Source organism: Volvox carteri (assembly GCF_000143455.1).
Source record: "Volvox carteri f. nagariensis unplaced genomic scaffold VOLCAscaffold_36, whole genome shotgun sequence".
Classification (NCBI taxonomy): domain Eukaryota; kingdom Viridiplantae; phylum Chlorophyta; class Chlorophyceae; order Chlamydomonadales; family Volvocaceae; genus Volvox; species Volvox carteri.
The window spans coordinates 697974-713425 of record NW_003307579.1 but is presented as its reverse complement, the minus strand read 5'-3'; the positions used below and the strand labels follow the sequence as shown (position 1 = coordinate 713425).

General features: G+C 51.9%; 1 protein-coding gene across 1 annotated transcript; it reads left to right on the top strand.

The window, feature by feature from the left end:
• Positions 1–6781: 6781 nt before the first annotated feature.
• Positions 6782–14516, top strand: VOLCADRAFT_94248 (uncharacterized protein; the record flags this gene model as incomplete). The annotated part of the gene is made up of 13 exons (XM_002953492.1): positions 6782–6842; positions 7124–7186; positions 7501–7740; positions 8555–8760; positions 9597–9770; positions 10579–10758; positions 11024–11128; positions 11320–11428; positions 12443–12591; positions 12916–13133; positions 13316–13399; positions 13743–13982; positions 14252–14516. 13 exons carry the CDS (start codon positions 6782–6784, stop codon positions 14514–14516), a joined length of 2094 nt encoding a protein of 697 aa, XP_002953538.1.
• Between the last annotated feature and the right edge of the window lie 936 nt (positions 14517–15452).

Here is a 15452-nt window from a genome sequence, read left to right as displayed (position 1 = left end):
GAGGCTTTAAACATCAAGTGGAACTATAAATTAGTGAACACCTTATGGTATTGCCTTAATAGTCGCAGCATATGTGACTATCGCAGTAGCGCAATGTATTTTTGGCAGCCTTGGATGATGCGGTTTGGGGGCATACATGGAAGTCTTTAATCTTGACAGTCTTGGATGATGCAGGTATTTACCAAGATATCGGTGAAATGCCGCTCGTCTGAACTATGCAATACATGTAAACTGACAGTCGAGAAGTAACGGTTGTACTGTCATTGTACTCGTGGACGTGCAGCACCAGGACCCTTTTCCCCCACCCACCCCCACACCACCCACCTACTCCATTATTAGGCACTGATAGCATAGCCGTTATCATAGGGCAGATGTCTTACAGGGGTGGGTTGAGGAGGGAGGCGCAGGTTGCAGGTTGGGGGGGCCCAATCTGCACGTGGGGAGGAGAGAAGTGCACCACACGGGATAACCAAAATCGTGCACCGTATTCCGAAATTCCGTAACATGGAGACCCGCCGGTTTGCGTTGCATGAGTCCATTCACTGTCGAAGGATTACGTTACAAGTTGAAGGACCTCTGATGAGGCGTTTTTTTGTGTGTATGATGTGCAATGTGTGGGACAGGGGGGTATATCTTCACCCGTGGCCGCTACCTGGCGAAACCCTGCCTTCCCGGCATTTCGGGGCACCCTCATATAGTCACCCTAGTCATCTTCTTAGTGAAGGAACGCTTAGGATCCGCACCCATCCCCAGTATCTGTCAGATGGATGGCAGCCCCACTTCTTTCATTTATACTACGTCATCGCCGTCCATTGACTAGTGAGATATCCACCATCGATCGAATTGCCGTCTCAACGTAGTCTCGATCCCGGGATAATCCAGGGGCAATGGTCCGTGCCTTATCAGTAGTGCCTTACCAGTACTGCCCAACCTGTGTGTGTGTGTGTTGGTATGGTGGTTGAGCATCTGCACCAGCAGGAGGGGAATCACGCCCTCACGCTTCTGCTTCCCCTGCCCCATGTATGCCGGTGAGCCGTCTCCCCGCATTTAAGCTGTAGCTCTTCCGCAGATTCTGACGCCTCTGCAACCGCCAGTACACCGACACACGGTCGTCCCACCACACCGCCCATACCGTACGCGGCTGACACCGAAAATGTAAATGTAGGGCTCTTACGGCCATCTGGTTGCATGCAAGATCCCGGTTACTGCCTGGGTCGGGTTTGAGAGACCACGGTAGAGAGGGTACAGAGAGAATACGATAGGAGAGGGGGCCTAAGGAGGGGTATGTGTGTTGGTTGGGGTTGCAACAGCTCGCCTCAACAGTCACAGATGCCCATTGCAATAACCAAATGGCCTGAGATCAACCCTAGCAGTCACTTCCTTGCGAACCAACCTCCCTACAACACCAGCCTTAGTTTCTAGGGGGTAAACGTCCTGAATCATGGACCAGGAACGGTTATGGGGAGGACCGGGATCCAAAACCCAGATCGCTACATTTGCTGTGAAAATCATGTGTTTCGCTGCACATGTATGTCGGTATGTCATCTGCCGGACTGGTCGGTGTGTGTGGACGGTGACTGGATCTGAACCACATCTAATGGAGCCGTTTGTGGTGGTTATGATGAGGGCCGTAATGCGGTAGTGGCGCAGAGCAGCAGTGATCAGAGCATCACGTGCTGACACGCGGTTCGACGGCTGTTCGACTTTATCGCTATTTGTACGGCGGTATATCCGTCAACCGCCACCGGGTTACCCTTGAGCCAAAGCTGTACCCAACGGAACACGCGATGAGCGTTCTGACAAAAACACGACAGATATTTTTGTGTTACAACACTGTTATGAAAGTACATTGCGCCGTACGTATTTTTCCGCGATGCCGCGAGTCACGAAATTCTTTTGGCCACTAATTTGCTGGCTGCGTCGACCATAAAGTTAGAAAAATGGAAGACGGTGCATCAGCCTAAAACAAGTCTTCGTGAAGCGGTGTTCCTGGCATGGTTATCTCGTGGCTGTTGACCTCAACATCCGCGGCCCATATCTATCCGGGGAACTGGCAGACACGATTTCATGGTTGGCAGGCTGGATGTGTTAGGGTAAAAGGGGGTCGGCAAAGGTTTCGTGACGGGCGGGTTGCGCAGTCAGGGGGTAATGAAGAAACGAGACAAGAGCGCTCAGGCAAGCTTTAGACGCGCGTACCCAGACACGTCTTTCTTGTTGCCAGTATTTGCCTTGTTGCCAGTGACGCAAGCGCAAGGACGACATGTTACGATAACTCCGCAAAATCACTCGACATGGCTGGAGGAGAAACTGCGCACAACACCAAGTGACACAACGTAATGCACTGGCGCGCACATGAATAACCAAGCACACGAGAAAGCAGGAAAGGTCCCCATGAGCCTGTTCCTTACGGCTGCACTGATGGTGAGGCTGACAAAGGCGACCTGGCGGCAGCTGCAACTGTCTTTACCACCACCACCACCACCACCACCACCACCACCACCACCACCACCGTGGTACGGGAGGTCAATGTTGTGGCGCTGCATGTGTTTGTTGGCATCGAGCAGGCAGTAACGCATGCACTTCCAGAACGAGCATACCCACAACTGCCGTATTAGTGCCGTTCGCCGCCCATCTTGTCCTTTGTGCGATGATCCCTGCAGCCACAGATGGGTGTTTCCTTGTGTTGGCCGTGTTGGCCGCAAACCCGTGCCCCCCATGGGCCGTGCCCCACGGTTTGCTCCGCTTTCTGCTGTCGCCATAACTGCCACCCCAGTCGCTGCCTTTCGGCGCTGCCACTGCCGTGGCGGCGTTCAACACCGCCAGCATGGCGCCATATAGCTTCTCACCTCCGGATCCGCAACCCTTAACTCCGAACTCCGACTCTGCCGCACACCACGGCCCCCTGTCACGACAAACCACATGCCAAAAAGAGGTGTTGACAAACACGGGGTGCCGAATTACAGCGATGGATAGCGGCTCCGATAAACCAGCAGGCAGGGAGGTCTACAAGGCAACCCCGGCGCCTAAGTTAAGGCGGATAATGCGCAAATGGAAAGCAGGATACGTGCGTGCCCCTGTCGTATTATACAGCATTCGCTATGCAGGGCTGGTTGTTGAGACAGACATGGCATTTGAGGCAGTGTTTTTTTTAAGTAATATATTACTTTTAAGGAATAAAGAGGCCTTTTTGGCCTTTGGAAATAAGGAACAAAGTGAGGCCGATCCGTACATTTTCATTCCTTAAGCCAAAAACGTCCATTGCTGCCAGATTGCTCCGTAGTGTGCGGAACTTAGTATTATCGATCATAATATAGATATGAGGGGCCGTAAGAAGGTCAAGCCCGTGAGTCAACGCGGCATAGCAGAATGTATGACCGGTCCTTCCATAGACAAACACGCAAAAGGCAACGACTTGAACGCCGAACAAACACAAAAACAGCAAGATAAGTCTGAAATTTTTCCTGATAAAGGCGTTTGGGACGGCGGTGCTGTTGTCGGTAATGCATCGGCAATGTTGCTGCCAGCGGCGACCGATGACACGGGCGCCATTACCCCTGCCTTCCATGGCGGTTGTGATCAGCATAAGCGCAAGCTGTCACCCAATCAGCTTGACAACAACGAATGCGGCGAGGCGCCCAACCCGAGCGCTCGCAGTGCCAAGCGGGCTCAGACACAGCGCATCCGCAAGGGCATGAGCGACGGTGCATGGCGGGACAAGCAGAAGGAAAATCCCCACAGATGGCAGATTGCCTGGGCCGCCAGGTATCCCTGGGCCCAGCCTGTGCATGCTGACGTGGACGCCGGAGAAGTGCACGACCAAGCCAGGGTCGGTGGAGGATGAGCGGCGGTTCTCGGCCATGGGGTACTTGCAGGACCCCACCCGCAACCGCCTGGACGAGCACCTAGCATTGTGTGTGCAGATGTTTACCCAGGACCTGTTCGACCTGGGCACGTTCCCGTTCCGTGACGCACTGAGGGAGTGGCTGGACAGCAGCAGCAGGGGCCGGTACATGATGAACCGGTAGAGTCCCAGTGTGCTGTGGTTTGCAATGGCGGGTGACGGCCTTTGATTTGCTATGCGGTTGCTTGCTTTGGGCCTTTGCTTGGTCGGATTTACTTTTTGTTCACAAACAGTGCCAGAACTATCTATGCATGTGCATGAAGCGTGCGCACATGAACGAAAACGCGCCAACGCAGTGTGTGCCTCTTGGTCTATGAGGGGAGTTGTAACTTATCGGGGGGGGTCTGGGGGGGGTCTGGGGGGGGCGTAGCCCCCCCCAGCGCCCCACTCTTAAGGAATACATAACGGCGACGCTAGCAACTTTGTTACTTAGGTTGGAATAAATTGAGACCCCCCCTAAATGAAAAAAAAAATCACTGATTTGAGGGTATAGCGTGTGATGGACACGATGGACACAGCGGCCTCTTAAAAGGAGGAGGGAGGGAGGGCGAGAGGGCGGGAGAACGCGGCACAAAGGGATGCGACCGACGGCCGATGCGCCGGGGGCATAGTCGTTGAGCCCCACCGCCGTGGCCACGGATGACGTGCAATAATGTCTTTGGCACAGCAAGTAATGCCCCACATCGAGCTTCGTGCCCGCCACTACCATGCCACTAGTCAACACCAGACATCTTGTCGCAAGCACCTGTATACTACTTCGTTTTCCTTTTTAACTGGCTGATATTTCAAAGCATCAGTGAGCCGATGCGGGCGATTGGGTGCAGCTACTGTGCCAGTGGACTCTAGTAGATCAGAACGTTTACTAAGCATGCCATCGATGACTCCACCCCGGGCCAATCAATTTGATCCTAATGACCACATGCCTAATATTAATAACATGCCCGTATATTTTACTAGTTAATCTCGTGCATTTGTGGATACCTATCCTTTCGCGGGGGACTGTGTTCGTACATGTGTGTGTGTGTGTGTGTGTGTGTGTGTGACATGCAGAACAGCGATAAAGCAAGCTCGCCCAACATACACACATGTACACAGCAGCAGGTTGCATCGGATGCCAGCTGTTGCCCAGCTAGGGAGCTAGGTTGCATGCAAGTCAGACGTTTCTTGTTAGATATTCCAGAGGATTACCCATCGATGGGAAGCAACCGGGAGTGCAAATGGCGAAGTATAAGCACTGGATGGGGCTGCCCTTTTCGGAAGCCGCAGCCGTCATGTGGCCAACATATGCTACGGTTTTCATTCCTCGTTTAGCACATCGTAAGCTAATCCAGTTCCGTTTATGTTGCTGGGCTCTGGAGGCAAACAGAGCACGAAGAGGCAAGTACCATGCCCCCAGGGGGCAGCGGTTTTGCCGCTGTTGTGGTACTAATAGCGGAATCGAGGATGAAAAACACGTGTTATTGGAATGCCCAGCCTATAATGATATTCGTGCTGAAGAGGGATTCGACCATCAACAGAGCATGTTGGAGGCCATGAAATGGGAACCAGCACGTCTGGCGAGGATGTTGGAACGTATGTGGGCTCACCGAAACTCAATTACCCCCTTTGGACGCTAGTCTGGGCTGATGTGCGGTGTTTTCCTATCCTCCGTGGCTTTTAGGCGTTGTAGTATTGCCCTTGGGCCTTCGGCTCGTATGGGTAGTCTTACAGGTCTGGGGTCACGCACCCCCAACCATGTAACACACACACACAGATATTTCCAGAGAGTTTTTTTCCTAAAACGCGAAGGGACCAACCAGCATACCACCACTTGTCATGTCACCTCCTAGTGCTCTTCCCAGAATAGCTACTTCCCAGGTAGTGAGCTGAGTAATAGGTGATCAAACGAAATGGGATAAAGCGTCTCCTCTACTTTCCATGCACGCAGGCCATCATTTCTGCTCAGCGTTATACACCTACCTTGCTTCTTAACATAATGTGCTCCTATATTTTCTAGCTAGTGCGCATATGCAAGTGGCAAGCAAGAATTTGCCGTGTTCGTCTATCGATCTTCGCAGCCGAGTATGCAGCAGCTAGGACGTACGTTTATGCACAAATAAGCACAAAAGACGTCCTTCATCGTATTATGCATACAGTGCTTCATTCTGGCCGACTTTGGTTCAAGCTCGCAACTAAGGGCAATGACTAGATTATACTAGTTTATTATGTTATTACAATGTCCCTCCCTAGTCATTGACACACACCAGGAGGACTCCGCTTCCTGTTGCAATCGCTCAAAAGTGGAAGCCATTTCGTACGTAGCCTACATTCTTTTAAATATCTAGCGTTGCTTGAATAAGGCCGGAAACAGGGGGTCGCTGAGGATTGGTCCCCATTGAGGATTCGTAGGGCAGCAGTTAGCTAGCGACAATACTAGGCTTCGAAAAGGAAGAGCAACGTGACATCAAAATCGCACAGGAGTTCGTAAAACGGTAATGAAGCGGCACAGATTTCCTTTGATCTTCACGGGGCTCAGAAAACAGACCGTCGCGGCACGCCAAGCAACAGCGAGCGAGCGAGCGAGTCCAAAGACGTCCACCATTCGTTTCATTGTAAACGAACAATAACTTAACCTAGTGACTCCAGAAATAAATTAGATCGCTTAATGCGAAAATTTAACTTGCGTGAAGACAGCAGTGTCATTATTGCCAAGTTAACGCCAAGAACGCGAAGCGGCTTGGCTGTACGGAAGGGCAATGCAAGGTGATGACGAATCGACAGCGCAATCATACAAAGCCTTCATAGAGTCTTAACAATTTACCTGTGCATTCTATATTTGTAAATACCTGTGCATCTGGCCGGCGCTCGAGCAAGTGCGGCCTTTCGGTACTCAACGGAGCCATGGCGTCGAAAAGGCTGCTTCTGGCGGCCCTACTGGCAGCTGTGTGCGCTGTTATCCCACGTAAGCAAAATGGTTCCTAAAAACTCCGGAATTATTACGCTTCCGGCTTCTGTTGTCAGCTGCTGGACCCGCCAACAAGCCAGGCTCTGCTTAATAACTGCCGTCCTGGAAAACGTATCCAACCTCACTCTCGCTTGACACAAGAGAGTTTGTAGGACAAGAAAATATTACATCTTTAAGCTGGCTGTACTACGCGTTGGTAAAACTTTGTGATGTGAAATCGCTTGATACCTGAAATTGCCGTTGTCCCTGACGGCTTGGTTGACCTTGACCGGTTGCAGACGCGCTGTCCCAATCGGCACCCGATGGCGGGGATAACCTCAATGTGACGGTTTTTGTGGAAGGTAAATGCCACCTGGGTGGATCAACCATGGCTCTATCTGTAACGTCGAATAGCAGGCGGATGTCCTAATTTCCGTAGCGTCTGTAATTTTACGTACAGTCTATAGATCCGTCCCTTGTATCATGGATCATCCCCATCCAATATACCAGGGCACGACCTATAGACGCTTCACATTTTATAGCGCCAATCCGCAGCACAAAAGCCCCAGCGGCCAGCAGTAATTAGCAATCCAGTCCCTCAAGTTAATCAAATTACCATGCAATTCAGGGTTAGCTAGCATATAGGAACGAATGACTTTGCCTTCCACCTTCGCAGGTATGGTTCAAGTTTACGCCGATTCTGTATTCACGCTGGACGGGGAAATTGGACCGGCCCCGCCCATCCAGCCCGAATACACTTACACGCTAGTTGATAAGGCCGTCAACGATGAACCGCCGAATGAGGTCCCTGTGGCGTTTGGGGAGGAAGAGGGCGCCTCTCTGACGACCGGCGATATCGTCCAGACAGCCCTCACACTGACATTGACGGCCGAACAGGCGTCCGAGCTTGGCTTCGGTGCGTCGCCTTGGTTGGTTCCTTTGGGGAGACTGGGCTGCGGCATCCAGCCTGGGGGTGTCAAGGCTGGGTCGGTCAGCGAACTCCGCTCCCCAGGGAGATCTGTCTTTCCTTGTCTTTCTTGGTGCCAAATCCCCCGTATCCAATGGAGCGTACCTAATTATTATAATTTGAATACCTGCAGATTTGTGCAGATAGAACGACGTGGCCCTGTTGTCAATTTTGCGCGGCCTCGGTCCGGCTTCGGTCCGGCTTTGGTCCATTTATAGTATACATGGGATCTGCGCGGGTGCATCGATTGACAATCCTTTCCAAATTTATGTTAACAGAGTTGGCTGATTTATCATTTGGTCGTCAGCATAGGTTGCTTCACTTTAATGGGATGTAATAAACCTGCTGTGAGAACTATGGACTATCTATAGCCGTGATGTCCCGCCGTGACAAGGATTATGCATAGCTAGCGCCTGTAAGTTCTTGAAAGCGGATCTGCCCAGGCTGTACGACTAGGAAACGACTTCTCTGGTTCGTATCCTCTCCTAGAGGTGGGCTTGCCGGGAAACGGAGAGGACTCGGAGTTGTTAACCGTCACGTGCACGCGTCTATTAATCCTGCGCTACTTATTTATGTGACGACTCTATCACTGCTAACGTTTATAGACGCCCGTGCCAGGCGAACATTTAGAGTCTTCGAGCGTGGGCTTCCTATTCCCTCGTGCGGCTAGCGGCGCGCATCATCAATGCGTTCGCATCCTGCACGATGCACCGTGCACGCTTGCACCTGACCGCTTTGTCAAAAATCCGCCCACATCACACAGGCTTTTCCGATAGCAGCAACGGCCGCCGGTTGCTGAGCGAGGAGCACGAGAAGGCTCGACGCATGGTGCTGGATTTCCACAACACCAAACGTTCACTGCAGGAGTTCATCAGCCTAACCAACGTTCTCGGTGTCCTAAGCAGCATATCCCTCTCTTCCAAACCCAAGGCTGAAAACCCTGTGTTAGTCAGTAAGGAGGACAGCAAGGTGCGGCAAGCGCAAAACATTCTCCTCGACACAATACGTGGGAAGGTGCCAGTAGGTGTCGCGTAATAACTGCTAGGCCCGGTATCCTTCTATGTACATACTATACGTAGCCATGCTAGTCCGTTTCATACAGCCCTGCATACAGAAGTGCATGTGCCCTGCTTGCTAAATGGATAGAGATGATGAGGCCCTGCAGCCTGCACTCGACTTCCAGGGGTGGGGGCATATATAAGCCAATATTTGGTCCCACTTCCTACCTTGCTTGGGTAACGTCTGAAAAATGTTTATGTCTGAAAATTTGGTCGCCTTTAGATCCCACCCTGCTGGTTTAAGAGATTGGAAGGGTCCTTACCTAATGAACCATGGCATGATCTATAAGCGATCAAAACCTTCAGACGCACATCAGCAGCCCAAACACACCCGGGATGGCGGTGACCACCTAAACTCGCTTTTGCCGAGTGGCGGATTACAAAATAAGAGTACATGGTTTGAAGTAATGCCTGCTTCTTTATAATAAAACATATATAAATATAAATAAAACACATATACATACATGCATATACGTATATATGTACATGTGTATATATGTATATGTATATGCATTTATTACATATATACATACATTGCGCGCATCACGCATCTGGCTCAATGACTATCATGCTGTAGCTAGCTGCACACAGCCGTGCCTGCAAGAGCCGAGCCACGCACGACCGGCGCGTGCATAGTGCTTGCAAGTAACGCCTTGCACGCCCGAGGTGGCCCGGGAGTTGTGTCGCCCCGAGCGGGTTTACTCGATGATGTTTTAATGCCCTGAATTTGATCTGCCACATGTACAGGACCTTTTCGTCACAAATGGTGCGTCCCTGGACGTCAGCTCACTGACGTTCGTGTTCAGGAGTACATCATGCGGCTTATATCCATCCATTAACTCCAGTGTTGTGCGGAAGTACTGGTTCAACGAGGAGAGCCTAAACCCCAAAGTCACCGCGACCCTTCAGCGGTACCACAGCGTAAGTCAGCACTGGGGTGCTGGGCTGCGACTATTTGTGGGATGATTGAAACACCCTCGCTCATCCGCATCGATAACCAGCTGCAGCAAATGCTTTTTTTCCTTCGAAATTTCGGGCCCCATTCTGTATGGCTGAATCTTTGCTGGCGGAAATGTTGCCTCCGATCCATTTCATGTGCAAGATGCGCGGGTGTGAGATGGCAATCCTGATTCAAGATCAAGGTTCTCCACGAAATAAAGCGTAGGCTAACGATGTGTTTTGATTTTGGGGACTACAGACAACTTGCCTACATGCCGGAAACACCGCTAAGCAAAGGAATTCACCGTATTAGAGGACACAACTTGGTGATTTGAAATAAGTGATTGAAAAAAAGGATGTGAAACCTGCTTTTACACGAGCATTTTGGGGAAGGGGTTTCCGGAAAGGCGGTCCGGGTTATCCTTTTTCCAAATTGTTGAGCTGGCGCTCCCAGGCAAGGCCAGGCAAGGCCAGGCAAGGCAAGGCAACCATGGACTGCGTTTATCACAACGCAATCCGCCTTACTAGGCTAAAAATTGTTGTTGTAAGACACGATATGTGTGGGAAGGAAGCTGTGTATAAGCCGTCGGGCGTGGTCGGTCGCGGGCCTTATTCAGTGTGCACGGCAATTGGTGACAACTTTTCCATTCACAATCAGCGTGCGCGCGTAGCATTCCGCGACATCTTTCGCGTTTGTGCCGGATGACCTCTTTGCAACCTCCCTTGGCATCAGTAGAGACCTGCTGTTGGCAACGGCGTGTATCCATCCCATTCAACTTGCTTCCCACAGGCTTGCACGTACGGCCGGCTCACGTTCACGCCGATTAACAACAACATTTATGATGTCGACATTCCGTGCAAGGGCACGCTGCGCGGCGGCATAGCATACGACCTTGAGGATGGCACGGGAAACATCGGCATGTTGGACGGCCTGATGGCGCTGGTCGACCTTGCCAAGGACTACTTGAGGGTACGACAACGTGTTTTTGCGTGCACGAGTGCAAGCAAGGACGTGCAATGCGCAGCAGGCCTTAGGCACTGCTTTCCTCCCTTGTGCAATTCCTCCTTCTTGGTCTCATTCAATTTCACCGGGACCTGCAGAGTTCTCATGACATCTTGCTCGCCGTTTTGATGCTGTTTGTATCGACACCTGACCTGGCGACGCCGCCAGGACTTATTCTTTTTCAAATCTACACATCTTCTAATCCGCCTCGGTTCCCTGCTTCTGGATGTAGGAGAACGACAGAGATGCCTACCGGACATGGAAGCAGTACCGCAGGAAGATATACATCTTCCCCTTCGGCTGGAAGAGGGTCTACAACGCTGATTTTATTGGGCGGGTGCGTATCCACCACCCCCAGCTTCGTTTCAGCGCACGGGTCAACAACCACTTTACTTGATCTGAACGGTGAACTGAAAATGCGTGCTTGAGAAAATAGGAAAACCAACCCCGATGCTGTGCGCATGTGTTCACCGCTGTTCACCTCCCAGTCACTTGCTCCGTAATCCTCTTCGGCTTTTCCGCATGCAGGCCTCGCATGGATGTGTGTCAAACGGCAACTGCTTTGCATTCATTAATTCAGCTCCGTACGGACTGGCCACTGAACAAGTCACCGTGCCACTTGTGTTCCATGAACTGGGTACGTACTGAGGGTATGACCACCCACCAAGAGATGGGCGGCGAGGTTTCGGTGCTGACTGGTAGTTGGTTGTACTGCTGAACATTATGCGAGTTCATGTGTGAAGTTACACAGCCCGTGATGAATACGAAATCAGGATCCAAAATCCAAATCGCGTGTCATCGATACATGCATAGTCCAATGAAGTTTTTCCATCAGGATCGTGTAATTCGAAGGTTGCGACCTGATCTAGCGTGTATGTATGTCGTTACGGAGTGGTTAAGCTTCACCAGCGGCCCCCTTTCCTGAGGCAGTTCCCTGCTCTCCCCTGCTAAAGGGGCACCCTAATCCGTTCACCCCATCCGACTTCAGAATGTATTCGTTGGGTTCAGCAACTCACCACCAGCATCCAACCAAATCTAGCGGATCGACGGCGCCTCAACTTAGTACCTGGTCAGCTCGCAAGTTGATATTATCACGTCCTACACCGTCCATAAGATGGGGGCCCACCTCCCATTTCCACACTTCTCAAACACCCGAGAAGTCGGCAGGCGGATTTTATACATACCTGCATCATAATGTACTTCATTAGCATTCGTTAATCATGTTAATATTTAATTTTTTGCGGGCGTTCTAAAATCCCGAGCACAAATCCGTATGCACAAATCCCGTTGTATACACGCTTGAAGGTGCTGGCTTACGCCACCCGCTGCTTCATCTGTACTTTCCTAGGGATGCGGAACTCATCAAGGGCCCTTCATTCTGCCCCAGTCACGCGTGCATCCAAAAAGCACCTTGCTTTTGCCGATTCGCTGCCTTCCTAAAGTCCCCCTATATCCGCAACGAGCTATCGTGCAACCGACGTTCACGAAACGGTCGGAAGCCTCGCAGATGGGCGGACATACATACAGCGGCATGGACTTCTTTCCATCCCTGCAGGCGCCAAAGGGCCACTTTATTTTTTTTACCATCCGCCCCGCTCATCCATCACTTGCTCATCGATCATCACCCCTCGCCCTGACGGCCCGCCTGCAGGTCACAACATCGGCCTGACTCACGCCGCCGCCTTTGACTGTACCGACCCGAGATGCAAGGTGGTGGAGTACGGTGACCTGACCGATCCCATGGGTCTCGGAGCTCCGTACGACCTGGAGAAGAACCTCGTGTGCATGAGTGCCCCGCAAGTATGTAAACAAAAAAACTACGCTAGCTATCTAGGCAGCCATGTATATTCCTTTATGTGCCATTCGCAAGGCTCGTTGTCTAGGTGTACCATCGGTAGTTCGTACTCAGAATTACACAACGGCCGTACAGATAAGGCCGTACAAACTCCTTACTGAGAAAGTGTCGATGCACTGCATCGATCTCCAGCTGAGGGGTTTTTAACCAAAAGCGCCAACGATTTATGTATAACAGAGTCACGCACCTGCGCTTTCTTCAGCAAGGCATATGTATGGCATAGCTCCCTCTGCTGCATTCTCACGCTTCGAACCGTGTCTAACTCCCAGGCATACAAGGCCGGCTGGGCGTCGCCCATTCCAGGCGGCCACATCGCCGCTGGCCGCGATCTGCCACCAGGCATCGCCAAGACATTCACCCTTCCCTCCATGTCGCTGGGTAGCGAGAACATGCTGCGGATTATTACCGACGCAGCGAATACCGCTCTGAATGGCAGCGCCACCACCACGCGCCGGGAGGCGCAGCGAGCTTTGTTCGTGTCCTTCAGGTGCGATGACACGTGATGCTTATTCAACGTAATTGCTGATCGATCTATCTACGCCTATCTTGCTTAGGCGCGCATTGCAAGTAACAAGGAATGCGCTCCATGCTGGTGCCATCCTGGTCCATGCACTCGATGCGCCCCATGCTGGGTCCTCCTGCTGGTGCTCATCCCGCCGCGGCGTGCAGGATTCGTGGAACTGATCCGGCCTCGTACGACTCCGGGCTGGGGAGGGACAACAACATTTACTTTGACCTGAACAACTACGTCTGGTAAGTCAGTCCCCAATAAGCAGCATGAAACAGCTACTATTACCGATTTCTTGCTCGTGAAGGAGTATTATATAAAAGGCACACGGTCATATTTTTTAATAGTCATTCTGAGTAGCTGCTGGCTGGACGACACAAGTTGATGAACAGCTACATTTTTAGTGAGAACTAAGCACCTCTCCATTGTAGTGGAGGTTTACCGTGCGGGAGCGCTGCTGCACTCATTACTGCAAACATGAACTAACTTGCCAGCCGGGTGCTTTCATTGAGAATGTTGTTTGCGCGTTCCCTAACTCTGTAACCCCACCCCAACCCCGCGGTGGGCCCCCGCCCTCACGAACTTCAGGGTCCACGAATTCAATGAGACCGCCAACGGCATGCCTGGCGTCCGCCACTCGCTCTTGTTGGCGAAGCTGGACAATAAGGCAGGCAAGGATAGCTTTACACAAGTCCTGTCGACGACACTGGGCGGTGTCACCGTCCGGGTGAAGAGCAAGACGGCCAAGGCGGCCACAGTAACAGTGTGCCGCTTCCTAAGGACCAACGAGTCAGGAAGCAGCTGTTCAGATGGTCTGGACAATGATTGGTGAGTGCATGTTGCGCGTAAATATGGAGTTGATGTGCAGTGAGCAGGCGCTCGTAGGGTTGCGTGTACTATTGATTGATTGGTTTAGCATTTTGCAAAGCATCTCACTGTGGATTCTTCACCACCCATATTACAGATTGGTTCTGAGCTTATCGTAAACTTTTGATAGACACTACTTGCGTGCTTCTTGACGGCTTTTTTGTGGCTTGTGGCATTTTGCTGCCCGTGTGTGTTTGCTTCCTTTCCCCCCTTGTGCACACTCACTGCAGCGATGGACTTGTGGATATGGATGACCCAGACTGCAACCCCGCCCTGCGGCCTTCACCGCCTCCTCCATCCCCACCGCCAAAAAAGCAAGTCACGCAGCCGCCGCCCGCCCAGCAAGCGACGTCTGGGGGCGGCCCGGCCAAGAAGCCCAGCCCATCTCCGCCCCCCGCGCACAAGCTTAAGAAGCCGCCAACCAAGGCCAAGAGCCCCCCGCCCAAGACCAAGAAGGCCCGGCCACCACCAAAGAAAAACACGAACCGTGGTTGAATTAGCGCTTTGTAAAGTGCTGCTCTACCTTGCTGTGCCAGCAGTCGCACATCGTATCTCACTCACGTATTTACTTACGACATAATGCACGAGCAAGGCTGACTAGCACCACATGCACATCGGTAATCGTGCAGCTGCTCAGGTTGATGATGACGAACTGTTGATGATGTATAGGGTCTCAAGCCACGTTCAGCCATACATGGCTGCATGCTTATCATGTTTCTTATGTATACATACACACATACGTACATAAGGGTTTGGCACCACTGGTAAGGCGCGACCATTGCCCCCGGGAGATCCCGGGATCGATACCCGTTAGGGTAATAAGTCCTTCCGAAGGTGGAAGGCATTGCGCCCCTAGTTGATGGACGGTGGTGACCTGGGAGAAAGTTAACCCGCGAGCCGACCAGGAACAGAGTTGGGCCGCTGTCGACCCGGCAGTTTCCGTTGGATGCTGGTGGTGGGTGCGGAACCTGAGCGATCCACTGAGAAGTTGACTAGGGTGACTGGATGAGGGTGCCCCGAAATACCGGGGAAGGCAGGGTTTCGCAGGGTAGCTGCCACGGGCGAAGATACACCCCCCTGTTTCACACATCATACATACATTCCTCAAGAGATAGCCAACTAAAAGGAGCGAGCAAGCTGTATGCTGACTGGGTGTGTAACAACCAACGCGCGTGCGATGACCGAGATGCGCGGTGTAAGCAATAAGCCTGTGAAACCCGTGTCACGCCGGGAACCATCCAAACACATGACCGATCCGCTGCTAATGTACGTTTTTAAATGTGTTGAGATATCTTTTACGTGTCAGCGAGATTCAGATCGCGTTTCTCTGTCGGCATTCGAAGCCGTACATCACCATCATATCCATTGGCCATAAGTCCACTATCTGAAGCAAACGCCATTCCCCGGGCCCGGCCCCATGCAGCAGCCACC